A 14,581-nucleotide genomic window follows, 5' to 3' on the forward strand; every position below is an offset into this window, starting at 1 on the left:
CTAGCACATTTAATTGTGACTGTACCTGGTACCTCGTCAGTTCCAGAGGACATTTTATTCTTCATTTTTTAAAATTATCTTAAGAACATCTAATTTATTTGTGGGACACAGTGATATTGAATTATTACTTTGTTCTCGTTGAACTGTGGTACTACTATTACTAGCAAAATTTTTCTCAGATTGACTGGAGTGTTTATGAAATAATCATTTTTGTAATTTGCTAGAGTACCATTTCTCAGTAACATGCCACTATCATCTTTTAAAACAATGTCATCCTGCTTTTTAACTCGTTTGTATGTTTCCTTTTTTACTATATTCCATATTGCTTTCGACTTGTTTGCTGTCCCTTTGATTACTTTGTCATTGTGTATTGTCTTGGCTGTTTTAATTACTTTCTTATAAATTTTCTGATATGTCTTAACATATTCTGCAAAGTGATCATCTGGTTTGTCTTTTCTCAGTTGATTGAGAAGTTGTAGCTTTTGACTGGATACTCTGATAGCATGTGTTATCCACTGGCTGCTGTTTCTTGGCATGACATTAATTCTTGTCAATTTTTTTGAAAACACATCTCAAATATGAACATGAAACTATTACAAAATGCATTGAATGATTCATCAGTTGATGATTTCGAGTACACATATTCCCAGGTTTTTTTTTTTTTTTTTTTTTTTTTTTGCTAACGATTGGATAAAAATATTAACCTTTTCTGGGTAGAAGTGCCTTTTATATTCCCAATTGTACTTAACCAACTCAGGTACAGAAAAATTTATGCTTGTTAGTAGTGTGTTGTGGTGTGAAAGACCTAAGTTTACATTTTGTGCCTCAGTAACATCATTTTCGATATTTGTGAAGATATTATCTAATAGGGATGAAGATGACTGTTATTCTAGTGGGGTCTGTGAAGAGTGGTTTCATTTGAAAGGTGTTTAGTGACTCAAAAGCTGCCTTTTTTTCATTTTCAATTAACAGGTTGATGTTAAAATCCCCACATAGTAATAAGTTCACTTCATTTTTATACAAAATGCTTAGAACTGCTTCCAAATTTTTAAAAAACATGTTTTTGTCACCTAGTGGTGACCTGTATATTGATATGTCAATTAGATTTTTACACTTCTCCTCAGATTTTTAGCTCTATGGCACATGATTCAAAATGTTCCTCGATATTTGGATGGTATGTTTCAGATCTAACTTTAGGCTGCAGCCCAACCCTAGTATATATGCATACTCCACCATTTTTACAAACAATGCAGCAATAATGAGATGCTAATTCAAAATTGCTTATATTTATAAGACTTAATTTACTGACCCTGCACCAATGTTCTGATAAACAATTATAAGAGATATCGACAAAGTAGTTTAGGGTGACTTCTAATTCTAACACTTTATTCTTGAGACTCTTTATGTTTTGACTCATTATCTTGAAAGTTTTGCAAGTATTTGTTATTTTGTCAATACCTGGTGAAGTGCTGCTTTGTTGCCGATTTTTGATGCTTACTGCAATTTTTCAGGCTGTTTTGTCACAATCTCTTCCTTTTCTTTGTTTGGTGCCATAAAAAATCATCACTAAGTGAAGCAGCTGTACCTAGCCTTTGGCTCCTAAGGCAGTGTTGATCAGTTGCTACTGTTGTTGGAAGTTCAGTGGCCTCTGCTGTTGGTGACATGCTTTCTCATACAGTGACCTTTTTTTTTTTTTTTTACTGTTTCCGCTGGAGGTGGGGCTGCTGCTGTAACTGATGTTGGTTTTCCCTCAGCTACTGACAGTTCCTCTGCTGTTGTTTTAGGTTCAGTTGTTATTGCTGTTTCTTCTTCTGTTGTTGTTGTTGTTGTTGTTGTTGTTTTTTGTTGGTGTTGTCGGTGGTGGTGGTGGTGGTGGTGGTGGTGGTGGTGGTACTCCTGCAGGTGACGTTATGCCTAAAAAATTCTTGGTGTGTTGGCTTCTGCTTCTTGGTGATCAAGTGCTGAAGTTATTTTTGGAGCTTGCAAAGTTTGTGCTTCATTCGCCACTGTCCTTTTTGGCTTGAACCATTTCGTAATTTGAAGCTGTTTTATGCTTGTTTCTGGCCTACTTGATTTAAACCACTTCATAACTTGCAACTGATTGGAGGCTTTACTGTTTGCTGCTCACCAAAAACGGTTTGTAATTTGTCTTAGATTGCTACTTATCCTGGTTTCTTTGTTGTCAGGTGAGACACTAGTAAATATTTTATAAGCAAGAACCTCTTTTCCTGATGCATTTAAATGAAGGTAGTGAGCTGTATAGAAGCTTCACTCTAAAATGTTTGTGTCTATAACATCAACATTCTGGAAATGAGTACATATTTCTGCGAAACTCTTGTTAGTGACACTAATTTCATGGTTTACCAATTACCAACTCTGTAAGTCATGACGCTGTGGGACATTCACAAAGAGAACATTTGTATGAGGTAAATTATTTAGACAATTTCTTAGTTCGTCGATAGTCTTGTATGATACATTTCTATAAACTTCCAAAACTCCTCTGAACAAAACAAAATCATCCGTAGTCAAGCTAGTTACTTCATTAAATTTTGTTAGGTTTGTTAGTTCTTGTAATGGGGCCCCAGGCTTCAAGAATCCAGGTGCCATGAAGTTGTATTTTTCTGCTAACACTGAGGAGTTTCCCCAAACATGACTATCTCCTAATACACAGATCTTCTCACGTTTTCCAATTTTCCCACTCGGGGGATCAGTTAGCAATGGTCTGTTTACTTTATGCGATTCATTTCTAAACTTTTTGGCTCTGACTGGCATGTACAAAGAATCTTCAGCAGTGTACTCACTAAAGTTTTTATGCACTTCTGGTTGACTGTTTTTAAGCACTGAAGTTTCACTGTTTATACACACGGAATTTTCAATTAGCAACAGCCTGTTTACTTTTTGTGATTCATTTCCAAACTTTTCAGCTCCAACTGGTGTGTTCAATGAATCTTCAGCAGTTTACTCTGTCTCCATATTCCTTTCTAATCAATCTATCACTAGAAAAATATATTCTAGAAAAATATATTCTATAAATTTGTAATCAGAAATAATGTGACTGAACATAAAATAAAATTAAGCTTTAAACTGAAAACTTAGTACATTTTTCTCTATTCTTTGCTTTGAGAAGACAAAACTAACAGGCAGCTGGAACTCCATAATACATAAATGTAGATAACTTTTACCAATATGGTAAACAGTGTTTATTTTGAATTTCCCTGAATTTTGTAGAATTAATTTTAAGATTGGATAATGAACATCTCACTTAACTTTGGAGACTCCTGTGTTATTTTAATCAGTTGGATGAATTTGTTGTACTTGTGCTATCGCATTTCTCTAACTTTGTGTTTGCTAAATGTAAAGAAATTGACTGTTCAGTTAACTTAGCTCAAAAATTACATGAGAGCTTATGTCTGGCTTACATCAGTTTCCTAAATGTAATTTAAAATTATTTAACTTCTGTTTGTAATCTCTTAATGCATTTTCTTTTACTGACAGTTGTATGTTATGACTACTGGGCGATGTGCATACCAAGGGGCAACAAACAGACTGCTTCCATTCCTTGATGCTGTTGGCTTTGAGTGTCCAGTGCATTATAATCCTGCAGATTATGGTAAGATTGTTGGAACAAAACTGAACAGATTCAACTTTGGGTAGACCACTATCAATTTATAACTTTATGTAATTATTACATTATTTTCAAATGTGTGTGAGATTGACTTAGTAATGCAGTTTTTGACATGTTATTTTTCTTCACATTATTGTAAACAGAATGCAAGAGGCATAGTTATTTCATGAAGTGCGTTAATCAAATATTCAGAATTCTAGTTCAAAAAGATTTATATGATTCTTCTTTTCTACTGACAACATCAGAATCAAAACTGTGTTCTGGACTGAGACTAGAACTCAGGACTTTGCACTTTTGCAGGGAAGTGCACTTGCCCTCAGAAGGCAAAGGTCCAAAATTTGAGCCCCAGTTGGGCACACAGTTTTAATGTGCCAGGAATTTAGTATCAATGACACTCTGCTGCAGAGTGAAAATTTCACTCTGGAATTCAGAATCTTCAGAAACAGCCCTAATTTATTGAAGTATTATAACTCAGCTTTTGTTGTTTGCAGTTATTGAAATTCTACATGACAGCTCCAAAGAGACCATTGATCAACTGGTCAACAGAGTGAAAAATGGAAAATGTTTGATTACTGACCCAGAAGCAAAATCATCATGTAAGTGGTAACTTCAATCAACAATTTGTTCAATGTTGTGCCTTATTTAAAATATGTTAATTAGCCATGTTTCATAAAACTGAGATAACAGCTACAGACATCTTGTGGTGAGATTTTAGAAGTACAGTTTAACAGTCATTAGGCAAATTCTTCGAACCACAAATGCTGACTTGTTTTTCTGTTTTACAGGTTCTTTCTCCTCTCAAGAGCTGAGCCTTACTGAAAGCCAAGAAGACTGGACAGAAAAAAAACTAAGTACAAAATGCACTCCATTTTTTGTGCAGTTTTCAGTATTGTGGCAGAGAACAACAATTCAGATTATGAGAAGTAAGGTATAATAAATTTAAATATGCTAAAACAAACACCTGTAAATTATGTCTGACTTTTTCATTTTAACAACTTTGTTAGCTTATTTGTTTTTCTTCATTAAATTACATTAAGATTTCCTGAGTTGTATTTCTCAATTCAGACTACAAAATTACACACTTGACTCTCTTACCTTTCAGCACTTCTGAGGTCTTTATCTTGGCCACATTGGTCTGTTTTACAAGAAGGGAATATTGATTCTGAAAAACAAATGTTCACAAATGGCTGTGTGTATCACAGTTTGTCTCTAGAGAGTTTTTCCTTATCCTGTGCATAACTGAAACCACAATTATCATCAGTATTTTCTGACATTGTAGTATGGCTTGTGTCGGCCCACCTGGTTAGCCGTGCGGTATAAATACACTGCTTTCCGGGTGGGAAGGCATGTTGGTCCCCGGCATGAATCCACCCAGCAGATTAGTGTCGATGTCCAGTGTGCCAGCCAGTCTGTGGATGGCTTTTAAGGCAGTTTTCCATCTGCCTCAGTAAATGTGGGCTGGTTCCCCTTCTTCTGCTGCAGTTACACTGTGTCAGTGATAGCTGCACAAACACTTTCTCCATGTACGCGTACACCTTAATTACTCTACCATGCAAACAGTGGGGTTACACTCATCTGGTGTGAGATGTTCCTGGGGACCGAACTGCACAATAACCCTTGGTTCGGTGTGGGGCAGTGGTGGGGTGAGTGGACTGCTGTAGTCTGCTGTTGAGTTGTGTACCACAGTGGGCTATGGCAGGAATGAAGCCTCTCCATTGCTTCTAGGTCCCCAGTTCAATAAAATACAACGGCTTATGTCAAACTGCCCTCCCTTAATTACCAGTACTATTAAAGCATCTCAAGCATGTGACAAATTCCTGAAGATCTAGAATGACTTCCATAAATTGCAAAGTTCATTTCACAAGTTGCATAAATATCAGTCAGTGAAAGTCCACCTTTAGAAAGCACGATACAATTGTGGTACTTATTAATTCCAACAAGTAGAGATAGGTTACAAAAGAATTAACATGTATACTCATCTTTGGTCAAAGTCAGCTGTAAAAAATTAGTGTACGACATGGTGCATAAAATGTGTTACCATTTTGTTTTTTAATATAAACTTTATTGTCAATATAATCTGAAAGGAACATATACTACAATGAAGAGCCATCCATGGAGATTTGTTATATCTCAGCGCATGCTCAATATGTCCACCATTTTGTTTCCTAGCTTCCTTCAAACGAACACTAAAGTTAGTGATTACCCTACGACACATGTCTTCCGTAATTTCACTGCAAGTTTGAAGAATAAGTCTTCTGAGCTCCATTAAATCACGTGGACGTTTCGGGGAAAATTTTTTCCTTTAGGTACCCCCAAAGAAAAAAGTCACATGGATTGAGGTCTGGACTATTGAGGGGCCAATTTTGTCTGTCATTGAAGTGACCTGGAAACCTGAGTGAAATGATCCGCATGTCGAAATGCTCGTGTAAAAACTCCATCACAGTGTTTGCAGTATGTGGCCTTGCTCCATCTTGCATGAACCACTGCGTGTTGAAGGGCAAGGCAGTAGCAAGAAGCTGTGGAATGAAGCTATTGTGAAGGATGCTCAAATAACGCTCGCTGTTCACAGTTTCTTCAAAGAAAAAGGGTCCAATAAGTCCGTGACTGGAAATTGCTGCCCACACTGTAATCCTCAGAGCATAATGTTGTGATTCATGAAGCACTTGTTGGTTTTCAGTGGCCCAAAAGCATACATTTTGTTTGTTAACTACACCGTCTAAATGAAAATGCGCCTTGTCTGAAAACCAAACATTGTTGAGAGTTTCTTCCCTATCCTCCACCCCTGAGCAAACAGTAGTCTCTGCTGCTTGTGTTCTTCAGGGAGCTTCTGTACACAGGTCATCTTTTATGGGTACATATGGAGGTCACTTTTAAGAATGCATTGAACGGAGTGTTTGGATATTCCCAGTTGCACTGCTGTCTTTCTACAAGATTTCCCGGGACTTCTCTGTACAGCAACTCTTACCGCTTCAATATTCTCCGGCGAACAAACAGGCTTAGGCCAAGGTCTCTTCACTTCCAATACTGTTCCTTCCTGTACAAATTTATCGTACAACCTGTGGATGGTCTTCTTGCAAGGTACCCATCGTGTGTTAAACTGTTGTCAAAAAACGCCTCTGAGTCACAACAAGGGTTTTTGTTTCATGAAAAAGTAACACAACTGCTCATCGTTGCTGTGTCATCAGTCTTCCATTGGCAGCCATTGCTGCTTACTAATCTCCTAGCGGCAGTATCGTGAATTACACAACATTTCGTAACTCATTTGTTTTTCCAAACTCTGCTGGTACTGCTGTAGAGATCCCAGCGGGATATCTAATGTGTCTTGTAAATTGTGAAAGAAAAAATTGGTAACACATTTCGTGCACCACCCTGTAGTTATCCAGTAGGTCCCATGTTTTCTAGCTACATGAATAGAACCTTAATTTTGTTCCTCTATTCTCATTTTTTCTCTGACATATTTATGCTTGATCCATTCACAAAAGTTTACAAATTTCTTTCCATTACAATGCTTGACACTGGACTGTGACAAAAGAAAAAGAATAACTGAATAATCAGACTTAACATGACATCTGAATCCATGGTAATCATAACAAAAATTGAGGCACAATTGACAAGCTTTTTGTATATTTATAATTCCTCTTCTTAAACTAGTACATTCATAAACAAAAATATTTTTGTATTACAGTAATTATTTGATTAAGACATTAAGTATAGAAATAATTAGGGCAATCTAAGAGTGACATTAAGGATTTTAAATGATACTGTTTGTAGTTCCAAAGCTCCTAGAATCGGACAAATTTCAAAATCAATAATTCTTGAATGAATAAGCTTTTTGACTGAATAATCTGTTTACTTAAAAAAACATAATGGTATTTTGAAATTGGCTGTGTGGCACTTGATTTTAATAATTTTTAACTTGTAGAAAATTATATGATATGACTTATTTGCTTTAAAACATTTTGAGAATTTTTGTTTAATAAAATGTTGTATTCAATAAGATGGAAACTGAGTAATTAGCAGTAAATTTCTATGTGAAACTGTTCCCACATTTGAAAAACAGAATAGTCCCAATTACATATTTAACAGAATGTATAAAAGAAAGTTCAGGTACTGATTGTGTAACTGTTTACTAGTTTCTATTTTAATTTTTTTCCCACCCCACTCCCACCCAGCTACACCTGCTCACCTTCCAGAAATTCCTTACCTCTAACTTTCCTTTGTCATCCTTCCCCAGGTCCCTTCCTAAGAGAGTAACCCTTTCAGCAGAAGGAAGGATAGCCGTACACAACCTTAAAACAGATCCCAACCTAATCATTTTCCAGGTAGACAAAGGATACACCACTGTCATGATGGATCCCTGTGACTACCTGATAGAAGGCTTGTGGCAAATATCTGAGTCCTTGACCAACAAACTCTACCACACTGTTCCCATCGACCAGACCGACATAACATTCAGTCCCCACTAAAATCCTTAGGCCCATCCCAGAACCACCCTATTAAGTCCATATCCCTTCTTTCCCCAACGACACCCCACACACACACCTTTTAAAACTCCTCAAGATCCGTAAACCCAACAATCCTGGGCAACCCATTTTAACTAGTCACTCAGTTTCTACTGAAAGAAATTTAACTTCTCTTGACCAACACCTCCACTGATCTGCCCAAAACCTAGCCTCTCACATCAAAGATACTAATCACTTTCTTCACAGGCTATCTACTTGCACCACTTCTTTAACTCCTGATCCCTACTTGTCACTGTTGATGCTAACTCCCTGTGCACCCAACATTCCGCATACTGATGGACTTGCCACTATCGAACATTGCCTCCCATAACATCCTTCAGACTCCATATCCACAGCTTTGTTCCTCCTCCACCTCACCTACTAATCCTGACACACAACTACTTCTCATTTGAGAGGAAGGTATGTAAACAAATCTGCAGGATGGCCATTGGCACCCACAGGGCACCTTTTTATGGGCCATCTAGAGAAAAACTTCCTAGCTTCCCAAAATCCTAAATCTCTTTTCTAATTCTCTTTCAACCCAACATGCTACCTTCCTGGATGTTGACCTTCACCTCTGTCCATATCATACCCTCTAACAGCCAACAGTACCTGCATTTCAATAGCTGTCACCCCTTCCACACAAAAACATGCCTCCTATACAGCCTGGCCACCTGTGGATTGTTTATCTGCAGTAATGAGACTCCCTTGCTCAATATACTGAAGATATCATGAGATCATTCACAGACAGACTCTATGCATCAAACCTAATCCACCCACTCATTTCACTGCCATATCCTCATGGTCCCCTACTCCTCCCATTACCCCTAAGAATTGGATGCAAAGGTGCACCCTCATCATCACCCACTGTCACCCTGGACTGGAAGAACTGAACCTTATTCTTCACCAGGGCTTTGATTATGTATCAAATGGTTCAAATGGCTCTGAGCACTATGGGACTTAACATCTATGGTCATCAGTCCCCTAGAACTTAGAACTACTTAAACCTAACTAACCTAAGGACAGCACACAACACCCAGCCATCACGAGGCAGAGAAAAGCCCTGACCCCGCCGGGAATCGAACCCGGGAACCCGGGCGTGGGAAGCGAGAACGCTACCGCACGACCACGAGATGCGGGCGATTATGTATCATCTTGTCTTGAAATGAGGGACATCGTATCCAGAATCCTTCCCACATCTCTTGGAGTGGACATCTGCCACCCACAAGCCACACAATGTCCTAGTCCATCCCTATGCCACTCCTAAATCCAACTCTTGCCACAGGGATCAAATTTCTGTGGAAGATCCAGGTGCTAGCCCTGCCCAATCCACCCACCCAGCTCTTCCTACTCATATCCTGTCACAAGCTCACAAATTTATCCTGTCCCAACAGAGGCAGGCCACCTGTGAAAGCAGATGTATCATATACCAATTCTGCTGCAATCCCTGTAGAGATTTTTGCACTGGTATTACAACCAACACACTCTTCACCATAATGAATAGTCAGTGCCAAACTGTGGCCAAGAATAAAATTGATAACCCAATGGCACAACATGTAGCTGTGCTCAATATGCTCAATTTTAATGCCTGCTTCACATCCCACATCATCTAGATTCTTCATCATCCTTATCCTTATAACACATCCTTCACTTCTGTAACTCTCCTGGCCTCAGTCTGCATTAACTCACTATCCCCACATCCCCCAACCAACCACTGAACTGTTTCCCCTTCCCCTGTCCTATCAGCCTCTCCAAATTCATGTCTCCATGTGACCTTAAACATGCACTACTTTCCCTGGCTTCATAACACATGCTTATTTGCCTATCCTGTGCACCTGCCATCCCTCTCTTCCCCATTCCTAGCCAATTAGTTACCTACATGCAACATATCGTCCTGCCTCCCTCACCCTCTATCCACCCCACCTTGTGTGTGTGTGTGTGTGTGTGTGTGTGTGTGTGTGTGTGTGTGTGTGTGTGTGTGGTGTGTGTAATCAATTATTAATGTCACATTTTTGGTCAATGTGCACTCAGGCACTATTTTAAATTATGTCAACAGGTTACGCTGCTATTTCTCTTGGCTGCATACGTTTCAGGAGGACTGGCAACAGGTCTTGCATTCTTTCAGATTGGTAACAATGGAGAGAAACCCTTGGCACATTTCAATTTTATGGCCACCACACTAGTTACTGCAAGCTATGGCCAGATTCTTGCACCAACTATGATGTGTTAGTAAGCATGAACAAAATACGAGGGCTGTCCAGAAAGTAAGTTACGATCGGTCGCGAAATGGAAACGACTATGAAAATCCGATAAAGCTTTGCAAAGATGTGTTGGGCAGTGTCTCTAGTATGACTCTAGGTAGAATTATGTCGCTCTTTTCATTCCTGAGCTCTTAGTGAGTGCGTAAAGATGTTATAGAAAATAGTGTCTCCCGCCAAATACGAGGGCCTGATGAGAATTTTCCCCTGAAGCTATGCAACCAACATTACGTAACTGTCATGCGGTTTCTTCTTCAAAACAATTCTCAGCCTCATTCTGCAGAGGCAGTGAAGATGTTCCTGCATCATTTCAATTGCAAATGTTTGGTTACCCACAATACAGCCCGTAATTGTCTCCCACTGAGTTTCATCTCTGCTCAAACAAACCGCTGGCTATGAAGACAACATTTTGGCACAGACAATGAGCTTTAGGCCAGTGTAGAGAATTGGCAGAAAGCACTGGCGGCTGCCTTCTATGATGAGGGTATTGGAAAGTTGGTACAACGCTACGACAAATGTCTGAGTCAGAACGGCGACTACGTAGAGAAGTAGCTGAAAGGTGTAGCTAACTGTTAAAAATGAAACATTTCTGATTTTCACTGTGATTTTCATTTCACGATCAATCGTAACTTACATTCTGGACAGCCCTTGTACTATAATTACTTTAAAAGAAAACTAATTATAAACTGAAAATGATAGTAGATCTGTGAAGTCAATTATGTAATATATTAAGAATGACCAAGAAAATCACAATGGAATTGCTGTTGACAGATTTATTGAAGCATAACTATAGTAACTGTGATAACCTGTGACAGTGAAATTAGGACAGGAATTACAAAATCGCAAGTATTTACAGTGAATTACACAATTTACAGGAGACACAAAGTGTAAGCATCGGGTCAGAAAACAAAGCTTGAAGGCACCTATTTTTTTATTAATCCCTTTGTAATTTAAAGGACATTTTTCATAGCTGTGGACAAATTGGTAGAGCTCACCATTTGACACCTGGTTGAGAGCACAAACAAAATATCATACTTTGTGTAAATTTAAAGTAATAATAAACTGAGAATGATTTTGTTTGATACAACCACAAAGAGTCTGACTATTCATCAGTATATAAACCAGATAGGAAGCAAAGAATGTACTGAATAACACCCATAGCAGTTGATTTGGAAATTGGTAATGTAGCAAAGAAACATTACAAGAAAATCAATACAAAAATAGATTAAGTTTTTGGTTGGAGAAAAGTAGAAAGTGTTGTATGAAATGGAGACAAACAGTTATCAAAAAATTTCTGGGTTAAATACATTAGACAGACAATTTCCACATACAAAGGTTAGAGGAGTTAGTTATCTCTTTCTTTTTGGACAGATGACAGAGAAACATGTAAATAATGCTGGAATATTGTACAAGCGAGTTTTCATATTTTAAAATAGTCTTTTGTGCTCCACCAACAACTATTTTACATAAGTCTGTTATCTTTGGAGCTCTCACATTATTACTAGTGCCCATAAAGTAATGTAAGCATTATTTTATAACACAGGGACTGAGAAACAACATTCAGTAAGGTTTCAAAGTTTTATATTATGACCAGAAAACTCAAACAGTGCTATAGATTAATTACCTGTCTGTTTCTCTCAATATTTTGAAAATTACATACTACTCTACGATTTAAAGGACTCCACAGATCTGAAAATGCAAATTTGATATCTGAATGTGTGTTGTTGTTCTGTGTGCACTCTGGTTTGAGTTTATATAACAACTAAATATGAAGATATACTGAATAGTAGGTAAATAGAATGCATGGATTAGCCTGACTGGAGAAGTGGTTGTCTGAAACAGGAGGAATGGGTGAAATGTAGAGGAGCAAAGGATTAAGAATGTCATAAGATGGAGGAAACAGACAGGAAAAGAAGTCAGGGATAGAGAAAGAAATGTGTATGAGGAGGAAGTGGAGTGAGTGGAGAGAGGGGTAAGGGTAGGACTGTGGGAGGGTTGGACAATGAGCAAACAGTATGAGGGGGATACATAACCCTATGAACATAACAAGTGAGGATCAGAAAGAAGTATAAGTAGGGTCAAAAAATTGAGTGGAAACAGGTAGAGAGGTAGATGGAGTTAGAAGATACTGAGATGAAGAGTATTATCCCTAGAGAGCTTATGACATTTTCTTGAGTGTGTGTGAGGTAAACATGGGGCTCCAAGCTAAACAGAACCTACTGATGCAGCTGGGTGGCATCTGTGGGAAAAGCCCTTGGTCAGAATGGGTGGCATCAGGGTGTATGTTTCATACATGAAATGTATGACATGAAAACCAAAACAATGGCTGCTCTAATTCAGCCATCTCACCACATCTATAAATTTCAATGCAAGTGGTTGTAATCCTAATGCTTTCCATACCCTGGCTATGCCATGGGGAGAGGAACATGTGAGACAATTGGGAAAAACAATTTATCCATTATCTGGCATCACTTCAAGTTATGGAAAATGCTTCTACATCTCCTGCTGGTGAGGAACCCAATTTGTTGCCAGAAACATATATTGTTTTTACAGTGAAGCTGGTAGTCATAACAGAACTTTCTGTTTTATTAAATGGTCCTCTACTGACCACAATGAGCAGTCTCCAGGCCATTGACCAATGTTCTTGTCCCTCTGTATTCTCTGCTATTCATAAACTTCTAACTGAACTCAGTCATTTTGACTGCAGGGCTGCCTTTTTCTGGGTTCAGAGCCATGTGGATATCACAGGAAACGAACTGGTTAACCTTTTGGCTAGTGAAGAGATAACTCATCTCCCATTTGTTTTGACAATGCCAAGTGCAGACTTGCAGGTGCAAATGAGACCTCTGCTCACTCAGAGATGGAACATCTGGTGGGCTGCTGCCCCTTCTAATAACCTCCACCCTATAAAGGAGTCTACTGCCACATTGCCCTCCTCCTTCTGCTCCTCCCAGAAGGAATCCACTGTCATATGTTGCCTCTGCATCAATCATGCCAGACAGAACCACAGTTTTTTATTTTATACAACAAGCCACCTCTACACTGTGGATGTGAACCCTTGCAAAAAGTTGCTTGTATCCAGATGGAAAGTCCTATCTGGCTGTCAATGCCAGGCATGGTCTTCTGAATTCTTTGTCCCTCATTTGAGCAGATGACTCATGGACAGTTGGACTGGTCCTTTATTTTCTCTGTGACCATGGTTTTTATTTTCAGATATACACTACTGGCCATTAAAATTCCTACACCAAGAAGAAATGCAGATGATAAACGGGTATTCATTGGACAAATATATTATACTAGAACTGACATGTGATTACATTTTCACACAATTTGGGTGCATAGATCCTGAGAAATCAGTACCCAGAACAACCACCTCTGGCTGTAATAACGGCCTTGATACACCTGGGCATTGAGTCAAACAGAGCTTGGATGGCGTGCTGCCTATGCAGCTTCAACATGATACCAAAGGTCATCAAGAGTAGTGACTGGGGTATTGTGACAAGCCAGTTGCTCGGCCACCATTGACCAGACGTTTTCAATTGATGAGAGATCTGGAGAATGTGCTGGCCAGGGCAGCAGTCGAACATTTTCTGTATCCAGAAAGATCCGTACAGGACCTGCAACAGGCGGTCGTGCATTATCCTGCTGAAATGTAGGGTTTCGCTGGGATCAAATGAAGGGTAGAGCCACGGGTCGTAACACATCTGAAATGTAACATCCACTGTTCAAAGTGCTGTCCATGCGAACAAGAGGTGACCAACACGTCTAACCAGTGGCACCCCATACCATCATGCCGGGTGGTACGCTAGTATGGTGATGACGAATACTCGCTTCCAATGTGCGTTCACCGCGATGTCACCAAACACATATGCAACCATCAAGATGCTGTAAACAGAAACTGGATTCATCTGAAAAAATGGTGTTTTGCCATTCGTGAACCCACGTTCGTCATTGCGTACACCATTGCAGGCTCTCCTGTCTATGATGCAGCGTCAAGGGTAACCGCAGCCATGGTCTTCGAGCTGATAGTCCATGCTGCTGCAAACATCGTCGAACTATTCATGCAAATGGTTGTCTTGCAAACGTCCCCATCTGTTGACTCAGGGAACGAAACATGGCTGCATGATCCATTACAGCCAAGCAGATAAGATGCCTGTCATCTAGACTGCTAGTGATAGGAGGCCATTGGGATCCAG

The 14,581-nt window shown here is 39.1% G+C and overlaps 1 protein-coding gene across 1 annotated transcript in view; it reads left to right on the forward strand.

Moving 5' to 3' along the window:
- LOC126416440 (ATP-binding cassette subfamily G member 4-like) overlaps window positions 1-14,581 on the forward strand; it is a 304,210-nt gene that overhangs the window by 260,711 nt on the left and 28,918 nt on the right. Inside the window, exons 6-9 of the mRNA XM_050084163.1 lie at window positions 3,496-3,610; window positions 4,117-4,221; window positions 4,411-4,553; window positions 10,184-10,352. Of these exons, the coding sequence (XP_049940120.1) occupies window positions 3,496-3,610; window positions 4,117-4,221; window positions 4,411-4,553; window positions 10,184-10,352 (532 nt within the window). The remainder of the gene's footprint in view (window positions 1-3,495; window positions 3,611-4,116; window positions 4,222-4,410; window positions 4,554-10,183; window positions 10,353-14,581) is intronic.

Source organism: Schistocerca serialis, chromosome 8 (assembly GCF_023864345.2).
Source record: "Schistocerca serialis cubense isolate TAMUIC-IGC-003099 chromosome 8, iqSchSeri2.2, whole genome shotgun sequence".
Taxonomy (NCBI): Eukaryota; Metazoa; Arthropoda; class Insecta; order Orthoptera; family Acrididae; genus Schistocerca; species Schistocerca serialis.